At 50.7% G+C, this 22,946-nt stretch overlaps 1 protein-coding gene across 1 annotated transcript; it reads right to left on the reverse strand.

Annotated features, from left to right (window-relative positions):
- Window positions 1–228: 228 nt before the first annotated feature.
- Window positions 229–9,471, reverse strand: SSC4D (scavenger receptor cysteine rich family member with 4 domains). Its single transcript, XM_045872104.3, has 10 exons — window positions 8,972–9,471; window positions 7,340–7,375; window positions 6,756–7,061; window positions 5,977–6,054; window positions 5,006–5,320; window positions 3,864–3,941; window positions 3,245–3,319; window positions 2,822–3,133; window positions 1,733–1,810; window positions 229–1,121 (listed from the first exon to the last, which is right to left on the reverse strand). The coding sequence occupies exons 1-10, from the start codon at window positions 9,135–9,137 to the stop codon at window positions 805–807; spliced, it is 1,761 nt and encodes a 586-aa protein (XP_045728060.1). The 5' UTR covers window positions 9,138–9,471; the 3' UTR covers window positions 229–804.
- Between the last annotated feature and the right edge of the window lie 13,475 nt (window positions 9,472–22,946).

The following is a 22,946-nucleotide window of genomic DNA, read 5'->3' on the forward strand; positions in this document are numbered from 1 at the left end:
CCACACTCCATCCCCAAGCTGGGTTCCTCCAGAGTCCTAACCAGTCTTTCCTGCTGCTACAAATGATGCACTTGTGCCCACAAGTTAAAAGACAGCGGGGGGCGGGGGGACAATGCTTTATTGACTTGGCACCTACGAACAGGTGGCTACAGGCCCCCAGGGTTCTTCACTGCTGCAGAGTGGAGGCTCTGTGGTGGGGGCAGCATAAATCAGAGATGCTGGTTCCAGCTGCAGGGAGGGGCCACTGTCCCTGCTTGGCCCCTCCAGTCCCCTTGTCCAGCCAAGCACCATCTGAGTCTGGGCCCTCATGGAGAAGGCCAGGGCAATGACCCAGGTTCTTCTGCAGCCCCAGGCAGGCGAAGGTAAGAGCTGTGGGCCTCTCTTGCCTTCCCTGTTCATGGGGATCCCAATATGGGTGGGGGAGAGGGAGATACCCCATTTATAGAGAGCCCCTGAGCCTCCTGGACCGGGGTCCAGGAAGGCAGGGTCAAATTGCTATAAGAGGAGCCCCACCAAAGAAGAGAGTTAAGTCATTCCCTTCCCTCCATTTTATGTTTTGGCTGAGGAGAAAGTGGGAGCTCTCACTGAACTGGGCCCATGGTAGTTGACAACAGTTGAGGTTGATGGGTAGAGTCAGGCTCTAGGCTCCCAAGGCAGGACCACATTGTCAGAGTGGGTTCTCTCCCAGGCAAGAAGAGGGAAGGGTAGGGTGAACTGAAGTTGTCACAGGAGGAGGGCTTCCTGGAGGAAGAGGGACAAGCCACAGCAGGCTCCCAGAAGAGATGGTCTGCAGAACAGGCTGGGTCACAATGGCCGGCACAGGACACTAGCATCCTCGCTGTGGTCACAGTTGTGGGCATCCCAGCGTATGTGAGAACAGAGCAGAAGAGCACTCTCGTCCCCACGGCACTTGACATTGTCCAGGAGGATAGGGCCTCGGCCTGGGCCAAAGTGGGCCTCGCCGGGGGCTGCCAGGGCCTGGCCACAGCCCAGCTGGTGGCACAGGACAGTGGCTGCTCGCAGGTCCCAGGCATCATCGCAAACAGTGCCCCACCTTTGCCCTAGGAAGAGTTCTACACGCCCCTCACACTGGTGAGCTCCGTTGGCCAGACGCAGGTGCCCTGGGGAGAGACAAGGATCAGGGCTTGCAGGGGCTGGCCCATGCCAGGCCATGAAGGGGTGGACAGAAGAGGCAAAGGGTGGTGGTTTGAGACACAGCATTGCCCTAGGGGCCGATGGATAAGGGCAGACAAATCAGATTAAAATAGGATGCGCAGCAGTCCAGACTCAGTCTCTGGACTGGAAGAATGTGTACCAGGCTTTGTGGGGGTGCTGTGCACATCCTGAGTGCTTCATGTCTGTTCTTAATCCTCTGTTCATAATCCCAGACCCTCAGCCCCAGCGCTGCTCTCTAGAGACTGTGATTGTGTCCCCTGAAGTTCATCATCTCCTCTCATCCACAGGTGTAAAAGTGAATTCTTTCATTTCTCTCTTCAGGAAGGAGCCACATTCCCTTATTTTGGTCCTATCCCTAGAAATCTCTAAGATTGCTCCCTTAAAACCCCCCTTTACCTCTTTCTGGACACCATATCCCGGACTAGCACAGAACAAAGATTCTCAAACCTGGTGCAAATCTGTTGAGCTGGATAACCTCAGGCTATGATCTCTCTCAATTCTGGTCCTTCCTATCCTGATGCCTCTACCTCCATCTTTGGGGGCTGTAAGCACCTACCGTCCCTTGGCCGAGGAGTGGGCACCCGGGTGGTCTCAGAACTATCCTGCTGGACTTGCAGTCCTAGCTCCTCTGGGCCTGGCTCAGCAAGGACAAAGAAAAAGAGGTGGCTGTAACATTAGGGAACATGTTCCTTGAGGCCAGGTTACCTCCTGGCCTCCCAAGGGAAGCCTGATTTAGGGGCAGAGAGGACCTTACAGGACCCTGAAAGACAACTGCTCTCTGCCAGTTGGATCAGAAATGGGGGTTGATGGAGCACCTGGGTGGCTCAGTCAGTTAAGTGTCCGACTCTTGGTTTCCACTGGGGTCATGGTCTCAGGGTCGTGGTCGGGCTCCCCTCTTTCTCTCTCTCTCTGCCCCTCCTCCCCGCTCATGCTCTCTCTCTAATAAATAAATCTAAAAATAAATAAATAAGGGTTGTGTTTCTTTCACCTTGGGACCCAAAGCGGAACCCTTTGTAGCTACCCCAAAGTTATTAGGCCCAGGGCACCAAAGGAGGATGAAGCTATCAATGCCCACACCAATCAATGAACAGCATTTTAAAATAGGTCAGACTCTACAAACACCCCTTTCCATTGATTCCTCCCAACGGTCAGATGCTTGCTCCCCGAAAGCGATCAACTAACTCTCTCTGCTTACTAGAGCTTTCTGGGTCCTTGACTCAGCAGAGCGAAAGCTCCCCAGCCCCTCCCTTCACACAGATTTCCAGACTTTGTCCCCGGCTTTCCGCCTCTCCCCTCCAGCCCGCCCCTCACTGCCGCAGAGTGCGCGCCCTCCCCAAGATCCACCCCACTCTCACTGCAGAGGGCGCTCCCTTCCCGGCTCCGCCCGCGCCGCGCAGCCGCAGAGCGAGTAGATGGGCGGGCTCCGCCTCCCTCTGCGGAGTGCGCGTCCTCTCCAGCCCCCCACACGGTGCCGTGCCGCAGAGAGCCCTCACGCATGACCCCGCCCATTTCTCAGAGCCCGCCTTGTCCCGCCCTCGCTGCAGTACGCGCCTGCGCGCGGCCCCGCCCATTCCTGGGAGGCCGTGCTGCGCTGCCCCGCCCGCGCTGCAGTACGTGTCTCTGCTGGGTCTCGCAGCGGCCTCACCTAAGCAGAGCGCGCCGGCATCCTCATGGTGGCCGCAGTTGTGCTGACCCCAGCCCAGGTGGAAGCAGTCGCTCAGGCGGGCCTCCGTTCCGGCGCAGCCCACGTTGTCTAGCAGCACGGGGCCGCGCCCGTAGCCGAAGTGGCCGAGGCCGGTGGCGCCCAACGCAGGACCGCAGCCCGCCTCGCGGCAGGCCACGCGCGCATCCGCGAAGTCCCAGTCATCGTCGCACACGGTGCCCCAGCCCCCGGCGTACATCACCTCCACGCGGCCGCGGCATGGGCCCGGGCCGCCCACCAGCCGCAGCCGCCCGCCTGCGGGGCGCACAGGCCCGCGGCCATAGGGGCTGGGCTGCGGCCGCTGGCTCCCAGAGCCCCAGCCGCACCCTCTCCCACCCGCAACAGAACCCTGGCTCTGCCACTTACTTTTCTTCCCCGCGGCCCAGGTAGCTGTGGTGAACAGTGCCGTCTCCCTGGAAGGCAGGGCACCAACTCCTGTAGCTGCAGAGACAGGGCATCTAGAGCATTTGAAGGGGACAAAGAGGCCTTCTGGCCTGCAGCAGGGCACAGGGATGCCTATGAGATCCCCCAGCTGTACCACACCTGCACCCCACACTCAGCCTCAATCCTAGTGTCGCCGTGTTGTCACGTGTAGTCCTCAGGAAACTTGGTTGGAATGAACCGAGTCCTATTTCCAGGCATTATCCTAATTTCAATTCCAATGATCGTTCCAGACCAAACTCCAAATGTGCTTGTAGCCTTCATTCAATCTCTAGCTCAACCCTCTCAAGGTCTCTCAATTTCCAACCTCAGCACCCACCCAAATTTTACCTCAGAGCTTTGAAGAAATCCCTTACTATCTCCTCCCACCTTGCTGAACTTTCCAGAGCCCTGGATTTCATCCTTGCTCCATCCGCTCATCGTTCTCTCACCACCTCTTTACCATCTGGCCAAAAGACCTGGTCGGATCCAGGACAGCCTTTCTAATTCCCAGCCCTGCCTACCTTGCCCCTACCATTCCAGCCTGGAAGGCTGGGCTTCTTACCCCCTGGCTCCGTGTGCCAGGCCCAGTCCTCTCTTGTGGCCAAGGGTGGTAGTGCTGTGAGAATCGGGGGGCCCAGCACTGGAGCAGGAGAGAAAGGAGCAGGGTCAGAGGCCAAGGTTCTGGTTCCTGGTCAGCCTTGGGCTGTCAGGGGAGGATGGGAGGGTCTCCCTGGAGAAGAGAGCAGATCTTACTTCCAGAGTCAGGGGCTCAACCCCGGCTGTGGTCCAAGGAGGTCTGCCCTACTTGACAGTGTTTGTAATTTACTTGTGGTGCACAAGTGTACACTCCACAGTTTATAAAGGGCTTTGGCAGATGTACTTTCATTTCTCTCCAATGTTTTCCAGAAGCCCAATGGGAGCCCACCAGGGAGGGCCATGCATAGTCCTAAGGGGCTTACAAAACAAGGTTCATTCCCATTTTACAGATAAAATAGGACGAGAAAGGGCAAGGGTCATGCTGGAGACTGTGCAGCAAGGTTAGCTGTGGCTTTGCCAGGGCTCAGTGTGTGAGCATGGGTCAGGCTCTGCCTCACGGGGCCTAGCCTTTCCCCTCTGTAAACTAGGAATGGCAGCCCCTGGTTTGCGGTGAGGCATGGGCAAACACTTTTATCTTGTAGAGTGGAGTCCATCTGTGAAGTGCCATTACTGGTTCTATTATTCCTATTTGCTCAGTAAAACTCTCAAAATGGGAGGACCAGGTGGGTGAAAATACTATTATAAGAGCATCCAGAATTAGAGAGAGCTGTGTATGCTATGTAAATCTGGGGCCATCCCTGGACTACAGTGAGAGAATTCTGGGGTATCTCTGCTGCAATTCTAGAGTAATATTACTTTACTTTTTAGTATTCCATGAAGAGTACCTAGAAATTGCTAGAAAATTCCGGGGGCGTTCTTGGGGTACTGTTAGATAATTCTGGAGTATTGCTGGCACAATACTGTGAAACCTACCACAAAGACTACTGGGACTTTCAGAGGCACTTCTAGAGCAGTATTGAGACGTTAGAAGTAATTTCGGGGTCTTCCTGGAAAGCACTGGGGAGCATAGCAGCAGCCATCAAGCCACGCCCGCCCGCGTGCCTCGGAATACGGCCCCGCCCCCGCGCCCCGCCCCGCCTCGCCCCCAGCCCGCCCCCCAGCCCGCACCTGCGCAGAGCGCGCCAGCGTCCTCGTGGTGGCCGCAGTTATGCACACCCCAGCCCAGGCTTAGGCAGGCTGCCAGGCGGGGTTCGCCGCCTTCGCAGTGCACGTTGTCCAGCAGGATGTGCCCCGTGCCATAGCCAAAGAAGGCGTTGGTGGTGGCGGCCAGGGCGGCCCCACAGCCCAGCTGGCGGCAGACCACGGCAGCATCCGGCAGCCCCCAGTCGTCGTCACACACGGTGCCCCACAGGCCGCCGTGCAGGATCTCCACTCTGCCCTGACACGGGCCTGTGCCCCCCACCAGGCGCACGCTGCCCTCACCTGGTGGGGGTGGGGACAGGGAGCATCTCCCACAGGGCTCGGCCTCCCCGTCCAACATTGCACCTGACCCAGCGCACCCACAGTGCCTCAGGCCCTGCACGTGCCCACAGTGCATGGTGCCCCAGGACCTAAAACCCAGGAGGAGCGGTTCACCCAGTTACCCCAGGGCACTGCGGCCTCACAGTCCCAGATAGGGGGAGGTTTGTGGGATCAGGACAGACTGGCTTTGTGTCATTTCCTGCCTGAAACCAACCTTCCTGGCACTGGTCCCTGCTCTCCTAAGCAATCCTAACCGCAGAGGACTTCCTTGCCTATTTATCTGTCCATCCTTTAGGGCACTTTCCATTTTCTTGTTCTACATCATTATCCACATTTCTGTACATATCTGACTTTCCCATTGGATTAAGCTCGGGTCCTCACCTCTCTCACTAAACTTGTGCTGACTATTTTTAATCATCCCACGGGAAGGGACTCCTCTTTCCCCATCCAGACTGTGAGCAGCCTGGGGGGCTGTGAGGGGCAGGATGGGGAGGGAATGACCCAATGCTCACCCATTGGTTATCCCTCTCTTCCCACCGTCAAGGGTAGATATGGGAGACTCCCCTTGGGGTCCTTCTCTTAAGACCCAGGTGGTCCCCCATGTTGCCCTTACTTACCTTTCCCATTCTGGGGAGTTGTAGGGGGCACCCTACTGGTGAACACTTTCCTTGTTGGGGGCTGCGTGGGCAAGAATTCTGGGAAGGAAGCAGGGTGGAAGGGAGGAGGATACATGGATCTTTCTGTTCTTCATCCTCACACCCACGGGTGTGTTAGCAGCAGGGCTGCTGCTGGTACCTGCCATAGGGCCTCTGGCCACACAAAGGGTCAAAGCCAGGAACCCTGGGGTGTGAGAGGAGAAGGGGGCCCCTGAGTCCAGAAAGCAGTAGCTTCAGACGAGTTCTTTTAGTTCTTAGAGCAGCATCCCATTACTTGAGAACGTACTAGAAATGCAAATTCCCGGGCCCCACCCCAGACCTGCAGCATCAGAAACTGGGTTGGAGCCGCAGGCTGTGTTTTAATGAGACCACCAGGGGGTTTTCTTGGAAAACTAGAACCGTTACTCTCAAGGTCAATGCCTCTCAGCGGTTTCTGCGGCAGCCCCACACCAAATGGACCTTGCTGCCAGTGTTGACCCCGCTTGTTTGATTTTAAAAATGGGGAGAGGCCTCTGCTGGAACAATCAAGGCCCTACATAGAAACAATAGCGCTGGTTTTCCTTTCAGCCAAGATCACACAATGAAGCAGAAGGACCCCTGGGACCCTGACAGCTAGGCTGGGGCTCTTCGCCAGCACTAAGCAGCGCCACCCCCGGCTTGGTCTTCCGCGTGGAAGTCCCTTCATTCATCCAGCCTGCAGCCCTGCTGCCTGCCCTCCCCGGTCAGGGGTCTCGGCTTACCATCGCACAGGACAGCCACGTCTTCGTAGTGGAAGCAATTGTGAACGCCCCAGCCTCGGCTGCTGCACTGGCTCAGGGCGGCTTCCTGCCCGCCGCACTCCACGTTGTCCAGCAGGATGGGGCCTCGGCCTTGGCCGAAGGCGAGGGGCCGCGGCACGGGCAGCGCCAGGCCGCAGCCCAGCTGTCGACACACCACGTTGGCATCCACCACATCCCAGTCATCGTCACAGACGCTGCCCCAGGAGCCACCGTGCAAGACCTCCAGGCGCCCCCGGCAGCGGCTCGGGCCCCCCACCAGCCTCAGCTCTGTGGAGAGGGTTGAGCTGGCACCAGAGGGATCGCTTGGGCCTGACCTGCAGGACGCCCACCTTGCTGTGAAGTCATGGAAGCATGGGAGCCTTAGGATCAGTCCCTTCAGGACTTTATTTCTCCCTCTCTATCAAATGGGGAGACTAGCACAATCCGTGTGGGGGCATCTAGAGTTATGGAGGGCCTGTTAGCCATCATTCCCTGAGGATTTGTCTGAGCATCTGAGTACATGGGGGGCAGGGCAGGGTGCGGGTTGGAGGGGCAGAGGCACCTACCTGGAAAGGGCAGTGGCGTGGGCTGTAGGGCACTGGCTGAAACAGAACAAAGAAGAACATTGGCCCCTCTACCCTGTTCCCCTGGTGGCCTGGCCCTGGGAACATTGCCTCCCCTCCCCACATGGTCCTTACCATCATCCCCCACCTCTTCACTTCCCCTGCCTGCTCCAAGCTTCTGCTCTCTCCCCCAGACTGTCCCAGTGGGCCTCCTTGCTTCACCCCTCTCCCATCACCCTAGAGAGATCCGCCTGAAACAGGGGTCTGATTATAGCCCTCCATTTTGAGGTTCCTCAAAGACTCTCCATTTCCCGCAGGAGTCCCAGACCCTGAGCTTTCTCTACAAAGCCTTCTACTACCTTCTGACCAAGCTTCCCCTAACTTTTTTTTTTTTGAAAAAAAATTTTTTTTAAGTAATCTTTACACCCAAAGTGGGGCTGAAACTCACAACCCCTGAGATCAAGAGTCACACACTCTACCTACTAAGCCAGCCAGGCGCCCGCCTCCCCCCTGGACTTCTTTATATCCCACCAGTCTTGTCTCTGGGTCTTTAGCCCTGCAGTTTCCTCTGCTTGAACAGTTTTGCTCGTTATGGCCCTGCAGCTCCTTCCAGATACAGCTCGGAGCCCCCTCCCCTGGGAAGCCTTCCTGGAACCCTCAGCTAGAAGTGCTTTCTCTTTCCTCCGAATCCCTGAGCACCATCTTCATGGCCCTTTCTGGGCCTTCTGCCTGGTGAGGTGACCATGCCTGTCTCATCTCGGTGTTTCCCGTCCCCCACCCCAAGCCTATGACTGGGCAGATGGTCAGTAGCTCTGCCTTAAGTGTGTCAATTGGCTTTGGGATTCATTAGGATATCCCCCAAAAGATTTACCTATACCTATACAAGACCTTCTCCTTCAGCCCTCATGTATGTATATGCCAGGCACTGTGCTCATCGCTTTACGTGGCCTGGCTCACTTAACCATTAGGACGACATAGGAGGTGGGTAGGATTGCGCACAAGGGGAACGTCAGGTTCAGTGAGTTTAGGCAACTCGCTCAAGGCCACACAGCGAACAGGGAGTAGAGCCGGGATTCCAACCTAGACAGCCACACTCTTCTTCACCACACAATTCTGGGCACATGGCCTGAGAGGCGGGGAGGTAAACAGGGAAACTAGTTTGGGAAATGGAAAACCCCATAACAACGCCTCGCTTATATGCAGGGTATTACAGTTCTCAGACACATTCGTGACACCTCATAGGATCCTTACAACAGTCCTCCGAGGTGTGTACTAGTGTATCCATTTTACAGATGAAGAAACTGAGACTCAGTTTCTTCTTTCTCAAGTTAGGATCGTCCCTAGGTCGTTTGGTTCTATGTATCCCACCAGCTGCCTTTTGAACAGCCATTGCTGAGCCCACTCCTTTCCCTCCTTCCCTATTTCCAATGTCCCCTAACTGCCCAGACTCTGCATACATTGAGCCCTCACTTCCAGCACTCAGCCCTCCACTTCCCCAACGAAGACCCTTAGCTTGCATCTGGAAAGAACTATGGAAACCACCTCATTAACAAACCATGTCCCACCATAATTTTACAGCTGGGAAAACTGAGAGCCAGAAAGGGGAAGGGTCAGGGCTTCGGGGAGGGCACTCACCCAGCGGCAAGAAGAGGAGGAAGGACAGGGCTGGGGGGAGGGATGAAGGGGTCTTGCTCCTGTCTCCGGGCCTCCACCCCCTGCTCTTCTCTGCCGTCTGGGGACCAATTCGCATCTCTGCTTCCTTGTGCATCCAGCCGGGGGATGGCCTTTCAGAGGGTCCCATCAAGGGGCGGTGGAGGAATCACAGATGGAACATCTGGAATTAAAGATCCCCAGTCACTTCTTCCAGGTGGAAGGGGCCCAGCGAGAGCTTCAGGGGTTGTGTGACATTTCCGCTCGGATCTGGCATTCCAGAAGAGGCAGCAGCAGGGGCAACAGCTGGGACCTCTGGGAAGGATGGGGCACAGGACCCTAATGAGGAGCTAGGTCTGGCTGGAGCCGAGGGTGTGTGAGAGCAAGTGGCAGGAGACAAAGCTGGAGGGTTGCCTGGTCCCAGACCAAGACAGGCTCGAAGGTTGTGCTGAGGGCCCAGCGCATCCCAAAGCCCGGTGTTAGTTCCACTGATGGTAATCCACATAATTTTAGTGGGCGATAAAAGAATGTTTACTCTTTTCCTTTTCTTCTTTTCTTTTTTTTTAGAGTGCTTTCTCTTTTTGAAAAGGCTACTGTTTTCCATTTACTTGGGGGCAATATAAAGTTTCTCTTTAAAGTTAATTTAAATCAGAAGAAATGAGTCAATTTAAGGGGAAAAAAAAATCAAGGAAATATGGTTCCTGTGACTCTCAAATATGCCAAAATGGTGAAGGGGTGGGAGAGTAGATGCCATTTGGGATGCTCTGCCCTTTTGGGGTAGGAAGCCCTGGAAGATGCTTTTTTAAGATTTGGATTGAGTAGGGGCGTCTGGCTGGCTCAGTTGGAAGAGCATGTGACTCTTGATCTTGGGGTCATGAGTTTGAGCCCCACGTTGTGTGTAGAGATGACTTAAAAATAAATAAATAAATTTGGGGAGTGCCTGGGTAGCATAGTCAGTTAAGCCTCCGACTCTTGATTTCAGCTCAGGTCATGGTCTCAGGGTTGTGGGATCGAGCCCCGAGTCAGGCTTTGCACTCAGTGCAGAGTCTCCTTGTCCCTCTCCCCATCCCCTCTCAAATAGATGAATGGATAAAATCTTTAATTAATTAATTAATTAATTTTGGATCGAGGTATACAAGCCCCAAAGTGCATAAATTGGAAGTGTAGAGCTCAGTGAACATTCACACCATGTAAGCAGCATCCCGGTAAGACCCCATGTTCCCTTTCCTGGCAGACCTTCAGCAGGAGTCTGACACAGTGTGTGGATAGTAGTGGGATGGTTGGGGGGAGATGGGGGTCTGGTTTAGTGGATGGGTCTGTTTGGGATATATATATATATTTTTTAATTTTATTTATTTATTTGACAGAGAGAGACACAGTGAGAGAGGGAACACAAGCAGGGGGTAGTGGGAGAGGGAGAAGCAGGCTCCCCGCTAAGCAGGGAGCCCGATGCGGGGCTTGATCCCAGGACCCTGGGATCATGACCTGAGCCGAAGGCAGACACTTAACGACTGAGCCACCCAGGCGCCCCTGTTTGGGATATATTGAGAGGGAGACACCTCCCAACAGGAGACAGCCCCCATCTCCCCCACCCACCCCAGGCTTGGCCTCTCTCCTGGCATACAAACAGTCTGGTTGGGGAAGGATTGAAAACCTATCTGGATGTGGACACGGGGTTTTCAATACTCCATTCATGGGGCTCAGTACAGCCCCCAGTGGAATAATCAGCTTTTGTCTTCTCTCTGCCTGACCTGGGGACAGCTGGGAGATGGGGAGTTGAGGACTATGAGGAGGGGGGCAGCCATGGGCCAATCTTTGCTGAGGGGCTCCATAGTGATCTGGGCCTGCCCCTGCCTCACCCCCTGGGACCCCAGGTGGAAATGAGGCTTAACTGTTCCCTGCCCTCCATGAACTGTGACTCTCTGAAGCGCTCACACTCCCTCCCCACCCTTTATTAGTGCACCTTTTGCCTTTACATCTGGGGGGGGAGGGGAGAGGGCAGCATAACACAGTGCTTAGAAGCATCAGCTCCACCACCTACTAGCTGTGTGACCTCACCTCAATAAGCCTCACTATCCTCATCTGTAAAATGGGGCTAGTAATACACTTCACTCTAACAATTGTTGCTGTGTTAAAGGAGCTAAAGTTTATAAAAGGTTTAGCCCAGTGCCTGGCCCACCATAAATGTGGTAGCTATTTTATTGTTACTACTCTCTGTGGACCTTTAAGGGCAGGGGCCAGATCTTGTTCAATGGCAGCATCTGGCACAGGGTGGGTACTTAGGAAATGTTTGTTGAATGACTGAATGAAGTTTAGAGCTGCAGAATCATAGAATGAAGCAGTCAGAAGGGGCCCAGGAGACCATCAAAGGTAATTCCACATCTGACCAGTAGAAAACTTGTCATTCTTTCTCTCTCTCTCTCTCTCTCACACACACACACACATACACACACACACACCCCAGCAAAAGTGAAGTATTCATACCTGGGGGAATGTTCTGGGATCTTTCTGTCCCCTCTTCCACAGTCAATCCAAGATCAAATCTCAAATCACCTTTTCTGCCCCCAGGAGTTTAGGAGGGGGAAGGAGTCCCCAAACGCGAATGGACACAGACCTTTCTTCTTTTCTTTCCAGAGCTGGAAGATGAGCAGAGGCAAAGTCCCCGTCCATGGAGCTGGCTGGTGGACCCAGCCTGTCCCCACCCGACCTCAGGGGCAGAGGGAGGCAAAGGGAGAGTGGAGGTGACCTGCACAGTCTGAAGCAGCCCCAGAGAAGGGGCACCCAGGCAGAGGAGGAGCTCAGGGGTGGGGGGACAGGCGTGGACTCTCAGGGCCAGGCAGCCCCTCCTTCCCCTTCCTCCTAGTCCAGGGCTCGGGTTTCAGAAAGGCAGCTTGGCCAAGCATCCCTGAGCTCCTGCAATAGCCTTATCCAACCCTTAATCCTGTTGCCCTGGGGAATCCCCTCAATCAAGCCCTGACCCACGTCCCACGAGGGGGATGGGGGTTCTTCCTTGTTCCTTGCAGGCTCTTCCTTGTTCTGTTTCACAGGAGCCAGAGTGTGTGTGCTGGGCTTCCCATGCAGGTAGGGCCTCTGATCTTGCTGCTCATTTTGCCTTACTGTTATTCCTCTTGAGTTCTGGTGCCTTTTGAGCTTTGGGGCTTTTGTAGTTGTGGGCGACAGAAAGTGGCATGTGGCTTCTCCTATAACTTGCGGCTTCCATAAAATGCTGTGCTGGAATTGTGCTCCTTCCCGCTGCCTGAACCACAAACTCTCAAAGCCGGAGCACCCCCGCAGGGCACTTCCCCAACCTGGCTGTGTATCCACATTAGCCCCCCTTTATATATACTTTAAAAATATATACAGATTCCTGCCCCCACCATTTCTGCTATGGAGATTCACGGATAGCATCCCCCAAAAGTGTATTTTTGAAAAGCTCCTGAGGACCAAACATGGTTGGGAACCAGGGGTGTAGTCCAAATCGTTTATCCTGCAGGTGGGAAGACAAGGCTAAAACAGACAAAGGGAGACACAGTGTCTCGAAGGACTGTTTCCTAGCTCTTGGGCCTGATCTTGCTTCCTATTTCTTGGAGAAAGAGAAAACTCTCTGCAGGGAGGTCTGCCATCACCTCGCTCCCAAAGCTATACACCCTCGTGTGTCTGCACCCATCCCTCCTTCCCTCCTGCCTCTTTCTTCCTCCCCTGGCCTGACTGAACTGCTCCCCCACAGTCCAGACCCCATGTCCTTCTGCCTTGTCAAAGACCTCCCTCTCTCCATCTGTGCATCATCTTCTCTCCCCCATAGTCAGCTGCTCTTTCCCAACTGGATTCTTCACATGGGGCTTCTGAGCATCCTCGGGTCTCTGTCATGACAAGCAAATGACAGAAAACCCTTTCAACCTGTGGCTAGTGGGTCCTCAGGGTAGAAATGGTCAGGCCCTGGTTTCCCTCTGTCACTGGCTGGAGAATGTCTGGGAAGTGACGCCTTGGCTCAGATGCTCAGGCCTTGGAAGGTGCTGGAACTGGAGTCTGTCAGCTGCCTGCGTTCCTCACAGCTCATCAGCAAGTTCTTTCTACCAGGGAGATCTGAGCAAGCGAGCTTTGGCTTGCATGCTGCCACTGGACTCCACGGGCCCCTCTTCCAGCCGGTACCCCATCCCTCTCCTCCCCATCACAGCCAGACTTCACGAAAGTGCTGCCCGCACACGCATGTCCGCCTCCTTACCTCTCTCAGTGCCTTTGGTCCTTACCACTCTGCTGAGGCAACTCTTCCTAAGGTCACCAGGGACCTCTGTGTCATGAGATCCCAGGGAGGATTTTCATTCCTTGTTTTAGTTAGAATAGCAGCTCTGGGAGCGCCTGGGTGGCTCAGTTGGTTAAGCGTCTTGTTCTATATCTCAGCTCAGGTCTTGATCTCAGGATCATTTGTTCAAGCCCCGCAATGGGCTCCACACTGGGTGTGAAGCCTACTAAAACAACAACAACAACAAAACAAAAACACAGGGCTTCCTTCTCATGGCCCATGAGGGCTACCGCGGCTCCTGCCATCTGCTTTTATTTTTTTATTTATTTTCTCACAGTTCTGGAGGCTGGAAGTCCAAGATCAAGGTTCTGGCAGGGTTTGGTCCTTGGTGAGGACCCTCTTCCTGGCTTGCAGATGGCCGCTTTCTCTCCGTGCTCTCACATGGGGATTGGGGAGCACTCTCTGGTGTCTCTTCTTATAAGGACACTAATCCTATGGGATGAGGACCCTACCCTTATGAACTTACTCAATTTCAATTACCTCCTAAAGGCCCTATTTCTGTAAATAATCACCTTTGGGGTTGGGGATTCAGCATGAATTTTGGAGGGATACATTCAGTCCATAAGAGACAACGAAAAGGGGAAGAAAGGAGAAATGGAGGGATTTTTCAAGCTCCTTCCTTAAAGGATATGACCACAAGCCTTCTCCTATATCATGGCTGGAACTTCTCTTAGCTGGCCATAGCCCAGCTATAAAAAGGGAGAGTAGAGGGGACGCCTGGGTAGCTCAGTCGGTTAAGTGTCAGACTCTTTTTTTTTTTTTTAAGATTTTATTTATTTGACAGAGAGAGAGACAGTGAAAGAGGGAACACAAGCAGAGGGAGTGGGAGAGGGATAAGCAGACTCTCCGCCGAGCAGGGAGCCCAATGCGGGGCTCGATTCCAGGACCCTGGGAGCATGACCTGAGCCGAAGGCAGACGCTTAACGACTGAGCCACCCAGGCACCCCAAGTGTCCGACTCTTAATCTCATCTCTGGTCGTGGTCTCATGGTTGTGAGTTCAGGCCCCGCGTTGGGCTCCATGCTAGGTGTGGAACCTACTTAAAAAAAAAAAAAAGATCAGTATGAGATGTCATCACACACCTATCAGAAGGGCTAAAGTAAAAATAGTGACAATACCAAATGCTAACAAGGATGTGGAGAAACTGGATCCCTCATTCATTGCTGGTGGAATGTAAAGGGGTCCAGACACTCTGGAAAATAGTTTGGCAGTTTCTTAAAAAATGAAGCATACACCTAACATATAACCCAGCAATTGTACTCCCAGGCATTTATCTCAGAGAAATGAGAATTTATGTCCGTACAAAAACCTATACATGAACTTTCATAGCAACTTTATTTTTTTTAAAGATTTTATTTATTTATTTGAGAGAGAGAGAATGAGAGACAGAGAGCACAAGAGGGAAGAGGGCAGAGGGGGAAGCAGACCCCCTGCTGAGCAGGGAGCCCAATGTGGGACTCGATCCAGGGACTCCAGGATCATGACCTGAGCCGAAGGCAGTCGCTTAACCAACTGAGCCACCCAGGCGCCCCACAGCAAGAGACTCTTAACTCTAAGAAACAGAGGGTTGCTGGAGGGGAGAGAGGTGGGAGGATGGGGTAAGTGGGTGATGGGCATTAAAAATAAAGTTGCGGGGCCTGAACTCACAACCATGAGACCACGACCAGAGATGAGATTAAGAGTCGGACACTTGGGGTGCCTGGGTGGCTCAGTCGTTAAGCGTCTGCCTTCGGCTCAGGTCATGCTCCCAGGGTCCTGGAATCGAGCCCCGCATTGGGCTCCCTGCTCGGCGGAGAGTCTGCTTATCCCTCTCCCACTCCCTCTGCTTGTGTTCCCTCTTTCACTGTGACTCTCTCTGTCAAATAAATAAAATCTTTAAAAAAAAAAAAAAGAATTGTAGATTTTCAAAACATCCTATCACCTAGAAGTTGAACATGTATTTCCAGGTTTTTAAAAAATATTTTTTTTAATTTATTTGAGAGAGAGAGCAGAGGGAGAGGGAGAAACAGACTCCCCAGAGAACAGGGAGCTGATGCGGGGCTTGATCCCAGGACCCTGAGATCATGAGCTGAGCTGAAGGCAGATGCTTAACCAACTGAGCCATCCAGGTACCCTGAGCATGTGACTCTTGATCTCAGGGTTGTACGTTTGAGCCCCACATTGGGTGTAGAGATTACTTAAAAATAAAATCTTTAAAAAATAAATAAATAAAGATAAAAGCAAACATTTTTAGCACTTCTTGAAATCATCACCTTGAGGTGTGAAAAAATGGTTTCCAACAAGTGTTTCTTTTCTGGTATGAGAAGCTGCCAGTGCTGAGGGATTGATTTACTGATGACCTTTCTTAAAGATCATTTGGAGGCAGCTGGGCCCGGATGGAGGGTAGGAAAATCTGGTGTCCAGTTAATGGGTGGATTTCCACTGGGCTCCACATTCTGGAATGCCTCTCCCATGTGGAGCACCTCATCTGCTCTTGAGCTCCCTGGGAGGGCAGTGACCCTCAGATGCTTCCATGACTCCACTTAGGTCAGTTATGAAAAGACCTCATGCACTTCTTTTTTTTTTTTTTTAAGATTTTATTTATTTATTTGACAGAGAGAGACAGCGAGAGAGGGAACACACGCAGGGGGAGTGGGAGAGGGAGAAGCAGTCTCTCCACTGAGCAGTCCAATGCGGGGCTCGATCCCAGGACCTGAGATCACGACCTGAGCTGAAGGCAGACGCTTAACGACTGAGCCGCCCAGGCACCCCAGGTTTTTTGGTTTTTTTTTTAGATTTTATTTATTTATTTGCAAAAGAGAGAGAGAATGAGTGGGGGGAGGGTTGGAGAGAGAGAGAGAAGCAGACTCCCCCACTGAACAAGGAGCCCAATGCGGGACTCGATCCCAGGATCCTAGGATGATGACCTGAGCCGAAGGCAGATGCTTAACTGACTGAGCCACCCAGGTATCCCTATTTATTTATTTTGAAAAGACTTTATTTTTATTATTTTTAGAAAAGATTTTATTTATTTATTTATGGGGGCGGGGGGAGGGGCAGGGGAAGAAGGAGAGAGAGAATCTCAAATAGACTCTGAGTTGAGCAGGGAGCCCCACACAGGGTTTCTTCCCACGAGCCTGACATCATGACCTGAACCAAAACCAAGAGCTGACACTCAACCGACTGAGCCACCCAGGCTCCCCTATTTTATTTTTTTAGACTCCACGCCCAATGTGTGGGGCTTCAACTCACAACCCGAGATCGAGAATCTCATGCTCTACTAACTGAGCTAGCCAGGCGCCCCCTCCATTTTTAGTTTAGACATTTGTTTATTTTTTTTTATTTTTATTTTTTTTTTATTTTTTAAGATTTTATTTATTTATTTGACAGAGAGACAGCGAGAGCAGGAACACAAGCAGGGGGACTGGGAGAAGGAGAAGCAGGCTTCCTGCCGAGCAGGGAACCCCATGTGGGACTCGATCCCAGGACCCTGGGATCATGACCTGAGCCGAAGGCAGACGCTTAATGACTGAGCCACCCAGGCGCCCCTTCTTTTCTTTTTTTAAAAGATTTTATTTATTTCTTTGACAGAGAGAGACACAGCGAGAGAGGGAACACAAGCAGGGGGAGTGGGAGAGGGAGAAGCAGGCTCCCCGCTGAGCAGAGAGCCCGATGTGGGGCTCGATCCTAGGACCCTGGGATCATGACCTGAGCCGAAGGCAGACGCTTAACGACTGAGCCACCCAGGCGCCCAACACTTGTTTATTTTTTAAGATAATTTTTGAACACTTTATAATAAAAAGTCAAAGTGTGGTACAAAATATCCGTTTTCCTGAGCTGTAATCAAGGTTACATACTCGCTCCAGTGGGCTGTAAATTTTATATACCATTTGACATTTAATAATGAAATAGTGAAAAGTTCCCCATGCACGTTAGAGCCCCTTTCTTTTTGTATCTTTAAATTTCTTTTCACTTCAGTCACTGCACAAAAAATGTGCCAGATCCCAGCCCATCGGGATCTCTCCAGTCTGTCTGAAGTCTGGCTGCAGAATTAAGCAGCAGAATCGGCAGCATGTGGGTATGTGTGTCTGGCAAATTCCAGCTGCCTTATAATTTATGGCTACTCTTATTCTCTGTCACATACCAGCTATTTTGCCTTCCCAGGGTGACAGAAAGGAAAGTCCTAGTTTAAAAAAAAAAAAAAATTTTTTTTTTTTTTTGAGTAATCTCTACAGGCAATGTGGGGCTCGAACTCAACCCCAAGATCAAGAGTCAAATGTTCCATCGACTGAGTCAGCCAGGTGTCCCAGGAAAGTTCTATTTATTTTTTATTTTTTATTTTTATGTTTTAAAGATTTTATTTATTTGACAGAGAGAGACACAGCGAGAGAGTGAACACGAGCGGGGTGGGGGAGTGGGAGAGGGAGAAGCAGGCCTCCCGCCGAGCCCAATGCGGGGCTTGATCCCAGGACCCCGGGATCACGACCTGAGCCAAAGGCAGACGCTTAACGACTGAGCCACCCAGGTGCCCCTCTATTTTTTTTTTTTTTAAGACTTATTTATTTTAGAGAGAGAGAGAGAAAGGGGACGGGCAGAGGGAGAGAATCTTCAAGCAGACTCCCCGCTGAGCATGGAGCCCTACGTGATCCCAGGACCTTGTCATCATGACCCGAGCCAAAGTCAAGAGCCGGTCCCTCAACTGACTGAGCCACCCCGGTGCCCTGTCACGGTAGCTATTTTTATCACTTATGAAAGTGTCCCCAAAAGTCACCTCTCTTTAATGCTTTGTGCTTTTTCTTGTTGGGTGGGTCATGTTTAGCAAATACCCTCCATCTCACTCTGTCCCGGGAGGTTGTATTTCCTTCCACAAATTTTAAAGTTTTCTTCCAGGGGCACCTGGGTGGCTCAGTCATTAAGCGTCTGCCTTTGGCTCAGGTCAAGATCCCGGGGTCCTGGGATCGAGCGCCGCATCGAGCCTGCTTCTCCCTCTGTCTGCCGCTCCCCCCACTTGTGCTCACTCTCTCTCTCTGTCAAACAAATAAATAAAAATCTTTAAAAAAATTAAAAATGATTTAAAAAAATAAAGCTTTCTTCCTACACATTCAGCTCTTTAATTTATCTAGAATTCCTTTTTATGTATGAAGTAGATATCCAGTTTTTCCCCCATACGGATAATCACTGTCACAGCTCCTTTCATTAAGTTGTCCATCTGTCCCCTCTGTTATGTGTCATATTTCACATATGTCAGTGGCTGCTTCTGGACTCACTCATCTATTCCACTCCTAGTGTTTTTCTGTCCTATGAGCACCTCATTTTAATTACTATGGCTCTAGAATATATAACTTCATAGCTGCGAGCATGTGTCTTTCGCATTGTTCTTTTTCTTCACAAGTCTTGATTTCCTTGATCCTTAGCCCTTCTGTATAAATTTTAGAATCACTTAGTCAGGTTCCATACACACACACACGCATACACACACACCTATGGGGATTTTGACAGAGATTATAGATTAACTTCGGGAGGAAAATTGAGATCTTGATGATATTGTGTTTCCCATCCATGAATATGGAATAGCTCTCTGTGCATTTAGATATTCTCTGATGACTTTCAATAAAGTTTCATAAAGTATTCCTCAAAGATCTTGCACATTTTTGGTTGGTACGGTTTATGTCTAGTAACTTCATATTTCACTTCAGCAATTGCTTTTGGAAACTGGTTAAAAGCCTTCTTCTGAAAAGGGATGCCACTATTTTCCCTTTCACTTGAATTGACCTAGAGAAGGTTTATTTTTCATTTTGAAATCCTGTTTCCCCTTTACAGCAAATATGAACATTTTGCTGCATATACTCTCTCTGTATCTGTCTCTCTCTCTTTTTTAAGATTTTATTTATTTACTTGAGAGAGAGAGAGAGAGCGAGGGGCAGAGGGAGAAGCAGACTCCCCTCTGAGCAGGGAGCCTGATGCGGGGCTTGATCCCAGGACCCTGAGATCATGACCTGAGCTGAAGGCAGACACTTAACCTTAACCGAGCCACCTGGGAGCTCCTCTGTATCTCTTTATATTTGTATGTGTATAAATGAACATACACAAGCACGTATATATACACACATGTATACACATAAAAGTGTGTACACACATACACATACATACTTTTTTCCAAAAACTGGGCATCATCCCCTCACATGAGGAGGCACACAATGTCAGTTTATCCCACTAATGGGACAATGTGTATTCCTCTAATGGTTAATTAACTTTGACAATGTGGCTTAAGTGGTATCTGCCAGATTTAATCACTGTGAAGTAACCACTTACTCCTTTGTAATTAATACAGAATCTTGAGGGAGAAACTTTGAAACTATGCATTCAAGCTTCCATCAAGTAGTTTTTTTTTCCCCTGTGTTGTTCTTATTGTGGTAAAATGTACATAACATAAAATTTACCATTTTGGGGTGCCTGGCTGGCTTAGCTGGCAGAGCATGCAACTCTTGATCTCAGGGTTGTAAGTTCAAGCTCCACGTTGCATGTAGAGATTACTTAAAAATAAAATCTTGGCGCACCTCTGTGGTTAAGTGTCCAACTCATGATTTCAGCTCAGGTCATGACCTCCGGGTCTGTGCTCAGCATGGAGTCTGCTTAAGTTTCTCTCTCCCTCTCCCTCTGTCCCTCTTCCCGCTCATGCTCTCTCTCTCTCAAATAATCTTTTTTAAAAATAAAATCTTTATTTATAAGTAAATCTTTAAAAATAAAATCTTTATTGATTATATATTTATAAAATATTTATATATTTATTTGTTATGAATAATAATACTATGACTAAGTAAGTAAATAAATAAATAAATAAAATTTACAATTTTAGTTATTTATAAGTATATAGTTCAGTGGCATCCACTACATTCATACCATTGGGCAACCACTGCCATTATCCATCTCCGGAACTTTTCTTCCAGCTTTATCAAGTTATAATTGCATAACATTGTGTGAGTTCAAGGTGGACAACATGTTGATCTGATACTCATATACTGGAAATGATTATCACCACAGCTAACACCCCCATCATGCCGTCAATGAATTTTTAATATACACTGATAATTCTTGCCTGAATCTGTTACTATAATGACTGCAACTGGTCATTTTTTTAAAGATTTATTTATTTATTTGAGAGAGAGAGGTGGGGGGAGGGGCAGAGGGAGAGAGAATCTCAAGCACAGAGCCCTAGACATGGGGCTTGATCTCACAATGCTAATATCCCGACCTGAGCAGAAAACCAGGAGTAGAATGCTCAACTGACTGTACCACCCAGGCGCCCCCAAATGGTCATTTTCTAAATGGTCCTTCCTCCTATGATAGTGTTCTACTGTAAAGAAGCTTCTTCCCTTTTATGGAAAAATATTCCCATTTATGTGTTTTTACGCATTGTCAGAATGGATGCCCGTGGATTCTTACTTTATTCAATGTGGAGATGTGGAGTCCTTGTTGTCCTCATTCATTTGATGTACAGTTGTCCCCAACTTGGCCAGTGGGGCCACCCCCCCCATTCAATTTGGCTTGAGTCCTTTTGACACGCCCTCATCATTTTGTGATCATTTTTTGCCATAACAAGACATTCCAGATTCACCTGTACTTTCCTGGCCCTTGCCCTGGAATCAGCCAGTCCTCCAAGGAACCCTGGGTCCCCCAGTTAGAAAGGAATAGTATTTAGAGACCAGTATCTGGGCTCTAAGGAATTTTAAGGAAAACACGCTGGGCTGGTGCCTCCGCCTTTGGTGATTCTGGCCACCAGGTGGCAGTACTGCTCAGAAAAATGCAAAAGACCCAGAATCTGGGCGGGGTGGGGAGAGTTGGGGCTGGACTGGCCAGGCTCCTTGATGGGGTTGTCTTCGGTCCTCTTTCTGGAAAGGGGACACACAAACTTACCAGCACTTCATGTGCATACTCTCCCCCATCCTCCTCTCCCCCTCCCCCAATACATGCCTCACACCCCCTCATCAATTTCTTCATGTCTTATTTTTTAGTTGTTTGTAAACTCTAAGCCCAATGTGGGGCTTAAACCCACATGCTCCGCCAACTGCACCGGCCAGGCAGTCCATGTCCTTTTATCCCGAAGCCTTCTAGGAGGGGTTAGTCCCAGGGCACAGAGGGAGAGGGGATGGATCCCAAGGCTTCAAGGAGGCCCTCATTTGCAGTGCCCAGCCCAGCCCACCCTATTTCCAGCACAGTCCACAAACACAGCTGTGGGCTACAAGCACGGAGAGGCCCCTTCCCCAGAGGGCCCCCACTCCTAAGACAGAGTGTCTCCAACTAGCTGTTCTTTGGGACCGCGGGCCCCAGCTGGCTCCCTCCCTCTGGACCTGGTAGGTAGGTTAAAAAGAAAACCACAGGCCCAAAAAGGCATCACTTGTGTTAAGGCCCCAAGTCAGTAAACCAAGATTTAATACCTAACCTAACTGTAGTTTCAACCCCTCAGAAATGTAACCTTTTTTTTTTTTAAAGATTTTATTTATTCACTTGAGACACAGATACAGAGAGAGAGCACGAGCAGGGGGAGAGGCCGGGGGAGAGAGAGAAGCAGGCTCCCTGCTGAGCCAGAAGCCCGAAGTGGGGCTCGATCCCAGGACCCTAGGATCATGACCTGAGCCAAAGGCAGACGCTTAACCGACTGAGCCACCCAGGTGCCCCGAAATGTAACCTTTTTAAAATATATTTATTTATTTATTTTTAAGACTTATTTATTTATTTTAGAGACAGTGAGAGAGACCGCAAGTGGGGGGGGGCAGAGGGAGAGAGAGAGAATCTCAGGCAGACCTGAGTTGCAATCAAGAGTCAGACACCTAACTGACTGAGCCACCCAGGCACCCCAGAAATGTAACCTTTAACCAGCCAAATAGGAATTTCCTGCTCTAGGGTCAGCCCTAGGAAGTTTACTGAAAGATCCCTTCCATTCCCCTTAGGAGGGCGAACTTGCCTAAAACAATGAATTCTTTCTAATAATTTCCTTTGTTCTACTCCCTCTCTATTTTTAATTTTTTTAAGACTTTAATTATTTATTTGAGAGAAAGAGCAAGAGCTCGAGCATGAGCAGGGGAAGAGGCAGAGGGACAAGCAGACTCCCCACTGACCGCAGAGCCTAACTCAGAACTCAATTCCAGGACCCTGATATCATGACCCAAGCCAAAGTCAGACACTTAGCCCACTGAGCCACCCAGGTGCCCCTCCCTCTCTATTTTTAAAAAAACTTTCATTTCCTGTGGCCCTTTGGGGTTCCCCTTTACCTGTTAGATGGTGTGCTGCCTGATTCATGAACCAAATAATAAAGCCAATTAGCTCTTTCCTGGGTTGGGACGCCTGGCTGGTTCAGTCAGTGGAGCATGTGATTTTTGATCTTGGGGTTGTGAGTTTGAGCCCCACGTTGGGTATGGACATTACTTAAATATAAAATCTTTGGGGCACCCAGGTGGCTCAGTCGGTTGAGCATCCGACTCGGTTTCGGCTCAGGTCATGATCTCATGGGTGGTGGGATCCAGCCCCTCATCAATCTCCACACTCAGAGGGGAGTCCGCTTGAGATTCTCTCTCCCTCTGCCCCTCCCCTCGCCTCCACACGCGCGCATGATTACGAGTGCTCTCTTTCGCATAAATAAATCAATCTTTAAGAAATAAAATAAAAAATAAAATAAAATCTTTAA

Source organism: Mirounga angustirostris, unplaced genomic scaffold (genome assembly GCF_029215605.1).
Source record: "Mirounga angustirostris isolate CCGP_5_RB_7025 unplaced genomic scaffold, mMirAng1.0.hap1 SCAF_5, whole genome shotgun sequence".
NCBI lineage: Eukaryota > Metazoa > Chordata > Mammalia > Carnivora > Phocidae > Mirounga > Mirounga angustirostris.